The 10,000-nt window shown below is 36.3% G+C and overlaps 1 protein-coding gene across 2 annotated transcripts in view; it reads right to left on the bottom strand.

Annotated features, from left to right (window-relative positions):
- The window catches only part of LOC137657835 (mucin-2-like), an 8,639-nt gene extending 2,197 nt beyond the window's left edge, over window positions 1-6,442 (bottom strand). The window contains exons 1-4 of one of the 2 annotated variants that reach the window (XM_068392420.1): window positions 6,331-6,442; window positions 4,064-4,164; window positions 876-966; window positions 1-476 (exon numbers count right to left, since the gene is read on the bottom strand). The exon at window positions 1-476 is cut by the window's left edge and continues 2,197 nt beyond it. In XM_068392420.1, the coding sequence (XP_068248521.1) occupies window positions 1-476; window positions 876-879 (480 nt within the window). In that variant the 5' untranslated portion in view covers window positions 880-966; window positions 4,064-4,164; window positions 6,331-6,442. The remainder of the gene's footprint in view (window positions 477-875; window positions 967-4,063; window positions 4,165-6,330) is intronic. The other variant, XR_011047219.1, reaches the window with a different exon arrangement.
- Between the last annotated feature and the right edge of the window lie 3,558 nt (window positions 6,443-10,000).

Here is a 10,000-nt window from a genome sequence, read left to right as displayed (position 1 = left end):
AGGAGCCGGAGATCCAGTTGATGTAGGGCGAAGAACTGGAGATCCAGTTGATGTAGGGCGAAGAACTGGAGATCCAGTTGATGTAGGGCGAAGAATTGGAGATCCAGTTGGTGTAGGGCGAGTAGCTGGAGCTCTGGTTGGTGTAGGGCGTGGAGAAGGAGCTCCGGTTGGTGTAGGGCGTGGAGAAGGAGCTCCGGTTGGTGTAGGGCGAGGTGCTGGAGCTCCGGTTGGTGTAGGGCGAGGTGCTGGAGCTCCCGTTGGTGTAGGGCGAGGTGCTGGAGCTCCCGTTGGTGTAGGGCGAGGTGCTGGAGCTCCCGTTGGTGTAGGGTTAGGAGCTGGAGACCTACTTGGTGTAGGGCGAGGCGCCGGAGACCCAGTTGGTGTAGGTCGAGGAGCTGGAGACTTAGTTGGTGTAGGACCAGGTACTATAGAGTCAGTAGGCGCTGGATTTGGGGCTTTGGTCTTGGTGGTATCTTCTGGAGATTAAATCGACTATCACTAAAAATTCATGTATACCTGTTCTTATTACTTATTTTGTAAACAATACTATCTAAGTTATAACTTATTAAATTTTAATTTATATGCATCTTGAATTTTGTTAGTAAACACACTTATGACCTAAATTTGTATGCGCTAGAGTTGTACTGTATTTATCAAGACCTTTTGCAGTGGTCCTCAAGCAAGGTTTTGATTCAACCAGGAATTCCTTATCTTAATGCTAGAAGTATGTTTTCAATAAAATCTTCAGTAACAAATGCTTCCATCAGTCATCTTTTTATTATCAGACTTCCTTAGATTAAAGTAATTTTTTCATGGAAACGGCGATAAGGTGGATTTTGAAAGACTGCTTGGATGACTATCTTGATATAACTCACCCATTTCTCCCGTAGGGATGAGGTGGTGAACCAAATCATATTACCTTCAAAGTCGAGAGAATTTGGGAAGATCTATTGGTTGTGATCTAGGCTAAAAGGAAAATCACAGTTGGGATTAGATAACTTTCTCACAAAGTATAATTTTTTCCCACACAAGGTATGGTAGAAAGCATAGCAGCAACGGCACAAGAAGCAAAGCCAAGGACAAGACAGGTCAAACACATGCAGACAAATATATTTTCTCCTTACCGAATACTGTGTGTATATATATATATATATATATATATATATATATATATATATATATATATATATATATATATTATAATTTGTGTGTGTTTGTATATCTGATGTATAATTTCCTGTTTTATTTGAGCAATGAACAGTTCATATTTTGTGTTAGGCCTATGAAAGGGAAACTTGTCTTTTGAGTTGATTACCGACATTATTATTATTATTATTATTATTATTATTATTGATAATAATAATAATAATAATAACAACACTAGCTAAGCTACAACCTTAGCTGGAAAAGCAGGATGTTATAGTCCAGTGAGGAATGGAAGTAAGGAAATAAATAAACTATATGAAAAGTGGTATGAAATTAAAATAGAATATTTTAGGAACAGTAACAACATTAAAACAGACCTTTAATATATAAACTATAAAAAGTGTCTTGTCAGTCTGTTTAACATAGAAATATTTGCGGCAAGATTGAACTTTTGAAGTTATTCTGATTCAACTACCTAATTAGGAAGATTGTGCCACAAATTGGTCATAGTTGGAATAAAACTTCTAGAATACTGTGTAGTTTTGAGCCTCATGATGGAGAAGGCTTCACTATTAGAATTAACTTCGTACCCAGTATTACGAACATGGTAGTACCGTCTGGGAGATCTGAATGTAAAGGATGATGAGAATTATGAAAAATCTTATGCAACATGCATAATGAACTAATTGAACTATGGTGCTAGAGATTAATATTTAGATCAGGAATAATAAATTTAGTAGATCGTAAGTTTCTTTCCAACAAATTAAGATGGGAATCAGCAGCTGAAGACCAGACAGGAGAACAGTACTCGAAAAAAAGGTCAAATGAGAGTTAAAACACATCAAAATAGACTTTCTCAGTAAGCCAATTTTTTATTTTGTGCAATTAAAGAAGAGAAAGACCTAATGTGTATCTCAAAAGTAAATTTACTGTCGAGAATCACACCTAACATGTTTAGAGTTATAAAGAGTTAAAGAAGCATTATCAGTGCTGGGATCCGGATGTTGAGGAGCAACAGTCCTCGACCTACTTACAACCATACCTTGAGTTTTGTTGGGATTCAACTTCATGCCCCATAATTTCCATCATGGACTAATTTTAGCTAGATCTCTATTAAGGGATTCAGCAACCCCAGAATTGATGCAAAGAGAGTAGCATTATCTGTATATACAACGAGTATGTTTTCTAGGCTAAACCCCACGTCATGTGTATATAGTATGAGAAGTAATGGGCCAAGAAAACTACCCTGAGGAACACCCATCAACAACAAAGCGATTTATTATTTAGAAATTCAGTAATGAGACTAAGAAAAAACCCAACCACTCCCAACTGTTTGAGTTTGAAAATAAGGGCCTCATGATTAATATGGTCAAAGGCAGCACTAAAATCAAGACAAATTTCTGTACAGCATTGGAGATTGTAAAAAAAGGCCTCGCATGCTCCATAAGGCCTTTACAAACGCCAAATTGCAAACTAGGTAACAGAAAATTACCTTCAGCAAACCTATAAAAACGTTTTGCCGAAAGACGTTCAAAAACTTTAGACAATGTGGGAGTTATGGAAATTGGGTGGTAATCAGTTGGACTTGAGCTACCACAAACACATTTACATAATGGAGTAACAATACTGATTCTCCCAGTGCTAAAAGTTCCATTTCTTGTTAACTTGCACAAAAAACAGATAACTTTGGAGCTAAGAAATCTGCAGTCTTTATGAAAAAAAGAAAAAATAGCATTTGGGTCTGCACCTCCATAAGAATTAAGGTCCATCAAGAGAGCTTTAATTTCATGAGATCGAAAAGCTAAACAATTTAGTTCACCCTCCAGACAAAAAGGAATGAGGAAATCAAGTCTCATTACTCTGCTTGCTGTCAAATATATCTACCAAAATGGTTGCCTTTTCCTTTGGACAGTGTGTGACAGAGCCACCTGGTTTAAGTAAAGGAGGAACAGTTGCGTCTACACCAAAGAGGGTAAATTTAAGGGTAGCCCACCACTTATTTTCCTGAGTTGTACCAGAAACAGTTTCTTTTATGGTTAAAATAGAGAGGGGGTTCCAATGTAGAACTGTCTGGCCAGTCAAAGGAAGCAGTAACTCTGTTGGTAGTATCTCAACAGGTGGCTGATGCCCTGACCAACTTACTACCTACTACCTTGGAAAAGAATATGGTTCAAAAGAGAAGTAGAAATTGTTTGGTAATCTCAGTGTTGTTAGGTGTAAGAGGACCGAAGAAAACGTGGGGAGATTAGATCATACTATTCGGTGTATGTGCAGGCAAAGGAAATAAGAGTCGTAACCAGTGAGTGGATCCAATTAAATACTTTCTGGCTAGTAAAAGGATCCAGTAACTTCTAGCTGTAATTTCTCAAGCGGTGGCTTGTGCCCTATCCAACCTACTACCTACAGTATATTATGAAAGTGAAGGCAACTGGTGTTCATTATGGATGACTTTGCAGGAGCATTTGGAAGAATAGCATAGAATGTGAGCTGTAACACAGAATGTAGAAGAGTTTAGGTGGGGACAAGGAGCATTTGCCGAACAGAAGTAAAATGTATTTAGGAATATATATCTAAGGAAGAATAGAGAAGCAAGAGATGAGTGTTAGTCTAGTAAATCATTTGAACTTTTGTTGTAAGACCCAAAGGAATTGATGATGTCTGTTGCGAATGTAATTTTGTTAGTGTTGGACACATCTGACAGAAAAAATGCATATTTGATTTATGCAATCATTAATATGTAATATATATAATTTAAAATGTTCGTGGAAAAATTCGACTATATAATTACAGGTAATAAAAAGTATGTGTATGTTTGTGTGTACATTCAGTGAATTACCACGTATACAATTGATATGTATATAAATTTCCATTATAGATTTATAATTGTTTGTAGACCTGTTTGACAATGTTTACATACCTGTGTTCGATGGACAGACATATCCTTACATCTAAATATTGCTTTTATTAACAATATTTTTCAACTGGAAAATCCTACAAGGATGTGGCCCCTGGCTGTCACTGCAAAGAAAGTCATTTTAAATTATTTGAGAGATTTAACAGTGCCATTGCAATTATCCTAAAAGTAAAATAGCTATATTACATAATTTATATACACCATATATGTATGTATGTACATGTATGTAAATGTGCATACATACACATACTGTATATATGATGATAATCTTGTGTGTTTTTCATATGTATTCATATAAGCCATATATATACCTCTTAATATTTGTATTCTCTCTACCTCTCTACCTGTATCTCTTTGTGGCTCAGGGGTTAAATTCACTGGAACTTCAGTTTTTTCGTGCCGGGTTCGATTCCCTGGCTGACCAGAAGCTATTATCATAAAGTTGATTCCACCTTGGATCTCTGATCCCGAGGTAGAGAGAATCGTAATTTTAAGAGGTATATATGTAGGTAGTAGGTTGACCAGGGCACCAGTCACTTTGGAAAGGGGTGGTTTGAGGGTGAATGTGGATAAGACTGATGTCATGGTTCTCAGTAAGGAATGTAGGGACAGGATAGCCATACTTGAAAGTAGAGGAGCAGTTATAAAACGGGTAGTACAATTTAGATACTTGAGATCTACTATAAATCAGGAGGGAGGATGTAAGGTTGAAGTTGGGAATAGGATAAAAGTAGCATCGGGAAACTGGAGGGAGATAGGAGTTATATGTGATAGGAAAATTCAAGTCAAGGTAAAATTCAAGATCCATAGCACAGTAACAAGACCAGTGTTAATGTAGGGATCAGAAATTTGGGCTTCAAGAAGAAAAGAGGAAGCGAAGCTTGAGAGAACAAAGATGAGAATGCTAAGGTGGATTATTGGAATATCACAGTTTGAAAGATTTGAAAATGATGAAATAAGAAGAACTAGGTGTGATAAGTGTGTCTCGTGGTGTGGGAAGGTGTTAAGGATGGATGGTGGGGAGGGAGTGAGGAGGGTTTGGGAGGAACCTGTAAGAGGGAGAAGATCAAGAGGGAAGCAGATGATTGGATGGCAAGATAAGGTGAAGGATGATATGAAGAGAAGAGGTTTGGTGGAAGAGAATGCCTTTGATTGAAGGCATTGGAGATGATACGTCAGGCAACTGACCCATTAATGTAGAGATAACGGTGGGGAAGATGAAGAATCATGGGAGGAATTACAAAAGATGATAGAAGAGTTGAATTGAGAAAGCAGAAATGAAGGAGTGAAAATAAATATGAATAAGACTAAGATATTGTTCAATGAAAATGCAGAGACAACAAATGAAGGTTATGGAGGAGCCTGTGGAGATTGTTTATACGTAGGACAGACAGTAAGTGTTTCCCCAGGACACTAAGACCGAAATGAAAGAAACTATAAGCATGGGACGGAGAGCATTTGGTTACAAAATGAGATTATGAAAAGTAAAATGCCACTTTCTCTAAAAAGAAAACTATTTAATGAGATGATCCTACCAACTTATGCATCAGAAACTTGGAGCCTTACTAAAGTCTTTGAACATAAGCTAGTGCAAGTGGAAAGACATGTCTGAAGCCTTTATTCTGCAGTGGACTAGTAACGGCTGATGATGATGATGATTATATATAAATATATATTTGATAATTTCATCAAGTCAGAGGTTTAGAAAGAAGAGGAATGTCTTAGTGATTTGGAATGTGTGGAGAAATTCATGAGATAAAGTGAATTGGAAGAGGGAAAGCGGATACCATATGTGAACAAAAAATAAAATGATTGTCTAAGGTGAAAAGAAAAGATAGAAAAAATGATGTGACAAGGAAAGCGTAAGTTAAAAGAAGTAATACTGGCATTGCTTAATTAGTAAAGAGACGAAGTGCTTTAGAATAACGGTTGTGTTTGGAGTTTCTTAAGAAACTACTAATGTTGAGGAAGGTTTCATTAGAGAGAAGTTGCCTCGGATTATTATTATTATTATTATTATTGTTATTGTTATTATTATTATTATTATTATTATTATTATTATTATTATTATTATTATTATTATTATATCCAAGCTACAACCGTAATTGGAAAAGCAAGATGCTATAAGCCCAGGGGCTCCAATAGGGAAAAACAGCCCAGTGAGGAAAGGAAATAAGGAAATAAATAAAGGAAGAGAACAAATTAACAATAAATTATACCACAAAGAGAACTTAACATAAGCTGAGTGAACTCTATTAAAACATGCTTACCATATATAAAGAGAGACATAGGAGTTCCGCAGCCTCATCCCGGCTCCAAACGCAGGCTCACTCGTCTTGGGTCCATATCAGGTTTTTCGTCCTTACTCTTTCGCAGTTGCTGCTCTACTGGCCTTATCTGTCGTCGTTAATGAGAACGTAATTGTCTGGAAGTTGTGTGTGTGTGTGTGTGTGTGTGTGTTTGTGTGTGTTTGTGTGTGTGGGGTCGTAGGGAAAGGGGGGGGGGGGGGGCGTTGGTGGCCGAAAGGGCATCCCAAAGCTGGCTGGTATGTTACAAGGTTTTGTCCATTACTCGTCACGCAAAGATAACGCTGTCAGTCAGGTGGATAAAAAAGATGCTGCCGATAAGATTTAGATCATATTGTGGATGAGAATCTCTCTCTCTCTCTTTATATATATATATATATATATATATATATATATATATATATATATATATATATATATATATATATATGTGTATGTATATATGTATATATATATATATATATATATATATATATATATATATATGTGTGTGTGTATATATATATGTATGTATATATATGTATATATATATATATATATATATATATATATATATATATATATATATATATATATATATATATATATATATATATATATTAAGCCTTTTTCGGGGAAAGCGAAATTACCCCTGAGAATAGCGAAGACAACTACCACTGTCGCCTTATTAATTTATTTTTTGAAGAAAAGCTGTACAACATCGTCAACTTTTTATAGTTTCAGTGAACACTCATCAGCAACACATGAAAACTCTATGCACACTCAGCCTTTCATCATGTCTTACACTATAGTCAATTCTTTTTAGTGAAGCATATTCGCACGGACTCGCAGGGATGCCCTTTTAGCTCGGTAAAGATTCCTGCTCGCTGATTGGTTGGACGAGATCATTCTAACCAATCAGATAGCAGGAAACGTTTCCGAGCTAAAAAGGGCACAGCTGCGAGTCACTGCAAATGCGCTTCATTAAAAAAAAATGACTATAGCTCCTGAATTTAGCTACTCTCCTTTCAAATAGATGTTGTCCCCTCCCTCTTAATATGATTACAAAATATACTATCACAGTTTAAATTTTTTTCAACTACTACTACTACTACTACTACTACTGTACATACATACATATACCAAGGCATTTTCCCCAATTTTGGGGGGTAGCCGACATCAAACAAATAAAACAAAAACGGGGACTTCTCCTCTCCACTTTCCTCCCAGCCTGACAAGGGATTCAACCGAGTTCGACTGGTACAGCTAGGGTGCCACAACCCACCCTCCTCCGTTATCCACCACAGATGAAGTTTCATAACGCTGAATTCCCTACTGCTGCTACCTCCGCGGTCACCTACTATGATATACAGGGAAAATTAGGATAGATGGTAATATAAGACAGTGGACATTTTTTGCCCCAAAATTATATTCAAAATGTTACAGACAAAATTAATACTGTAAATGAGAAAACAATAACCCTGATTAGAAACTTCAGAATTGAAGCCCTAATATCATGTTCCCTAGTTGGTAGGTTGGCCAGGGCACCAGCCACCCGTTGAGATACTATTGCTAGAGAGTTATGGGGTCCTTTAGACTGGCCAGACAGTACTACATTGGATCCTTCTTTCTAGTTACGGTTCACTTTCCCTTTGCCTACACATTCACCGAATAGTCTGGCCTATTCTTTAAAGATTCTCCTCTGTCCTCATTCACCTGACAACACTGTGATTACCAAACAATTCTTCATCCAAGGGATTAACTACTGCACTCTAATTGTTCAGTGGCCACTTTCCTCTTGGTAAGGGTAGAAGAGACTCTTTAGCTATGGTAAACAGCTCTTCTAGGAGGACATTCTAAAATCAAACCATTGTTCTCTAAACTTTGGTAGTGCCATAGCCTCTATACCATAGTCTTCCACTGTCTTAGATTAGAGTTTTCTTGCTTGAGGATACACTCGGGCATATTATTCTATGTTGTTTCTCTTCCTCTAGTTTAGTTAGTTTTTATAGTTTATATATTGAATATTTATTTTAATGTTACTGTTCTTGAAATATTTTATTTTCCCTTGTTTCCTTTCCTCACTGAGGTATTTTCCCTGTTGGAGCCCCTGGGCTTATAGCATCCTGCTTTTCCAACTAGGGTGGTAGCTTAGCAAGTAATAATGATAATAATAATAGTAATAACAGATACAAAGTAGTAATGGGCAAAAGCAAGTGCCGTATTATGGGAGAATTAAGGACATTTACTTTTAGCACTGATCCACAGAAGTCAACAGTGTTAGTAGTAAGATACGAAGAAAGGAATGAGAAAGTTTAATGGAAATGGAAGGATAGAAACTGTTAAGTAATATAGATACTTGAGAGAATTGTACTCGGAAAAGGGAGGCCATAGTCTTAGCATAAGCAAAAGGATAGCAAAGTTAGAATACATGATGTGAGAAGTTAGGAAGTATGGAGTCAGAAACAGAGTAAGAGATTTGGCATTGCCCGTAAGAATACAGATTTCCAGATCAACAAAGCAGTTTCAAATGAATAGGGTCCTCTTTACAGCTACAATATTTTTAAAACTTCAGCAATGCTCCGCATTTCAGATTCATATGGGAGGCCTGATACAGTCCATGCATACATTCCAAACTTGGCCCGCAGTGACACCCATGTTTATGCTTCTCTATTTTGTGAGTCACCTTGTCTCTCATCCTATTATCTTTCTATATTATTTTAAAATGCTTTTTTGGACTCGATTTCTTTTATTCTTCCCCATTCATAGCATCATGCTCCCTGAGATTATTTGAAGTACAACAGCTCACCAGGTATGCAATCTCATAAATGTAAAAAGGAAGATATGTGGGGTGGTCAAGTAGGAATAGAGGGAAAAAAAGGCTTGTATTAAAAGGATTAAGTGCGAGGACACCAGAAAGAGAATGCGTAAGTGGTTCTAGATGAAGGGAAATGCAGAGAGAATGATGAAAGATAATTTGATCTCAGAATGAAAAATGCTAATGTCCTGCCACTGTCCTGGATTAGAGTTCTCTTGCTTGAAGGTTCACTCAGCCACTTTGATCTATCTTATTTCTCTTCTTGTTTTTAAGCTTTTATAGTTTTTATATAAAAAAATCTAATTTAATGTTGTTACTGCTGTGAAAATATTTTATTTTCATTGTTTATTACTGTTCTTAAAATATCTAATTTTTCCTTGTTTCCATTCCTCACTGGGCTATTTTTCCCTGTTGGAGCCCTGGTGATTATAGCATCTTGCTTTTCCAACTAAGGTTATAGCTTAGCTTATAATAATAATAGGAATAATAATAATAGTAATAATAATAATAGTAATAATAATAATGATAATAATTTACACGAAATATATTGTGTGCTACTCTTAAGTTAAACACAAACAGATCTTTAAGGTCGTGTAGGCAGAGAGCACAGGGTACCTCTCTGTGATATATTATAACCAGCAAGACAGCCCTTAAAGTAAAGTAATATACATGATATGGAGTATTGATAATGCCTGTTACAATGATACTGTAGAAATTAGAATGGGGAAACTAATTAATATTTTTTTTCATTGAGTTTGCCAAGATTGTAAGGAAGTGTTGATGTTAATTTGACTGAATCTCGGAGAAAATGGGTAAGGAAAGGAATCTTAAATAAAG

This window comes from Palaemon carinicauda, chromosome 18 (assembly GCF_036898095.1).
Source record: "Palaemon carinicauda isolate YSFRI2023 chromosome 18, ASM3689809v2, whole genome shotgun sequence".
Classification (NCBI taxonomy): Eukaryota; Metazoa; Arthropoda; class Malacostraca; order Decapoda; family Palaemonidae; genus Palaemon; species Palaemon carinicauda.
The sequence above is the reverse complement of the archived record's forward strand: the minus strand, read 5'-3'. Positions and strand labels throughout refer to the sequence as shown.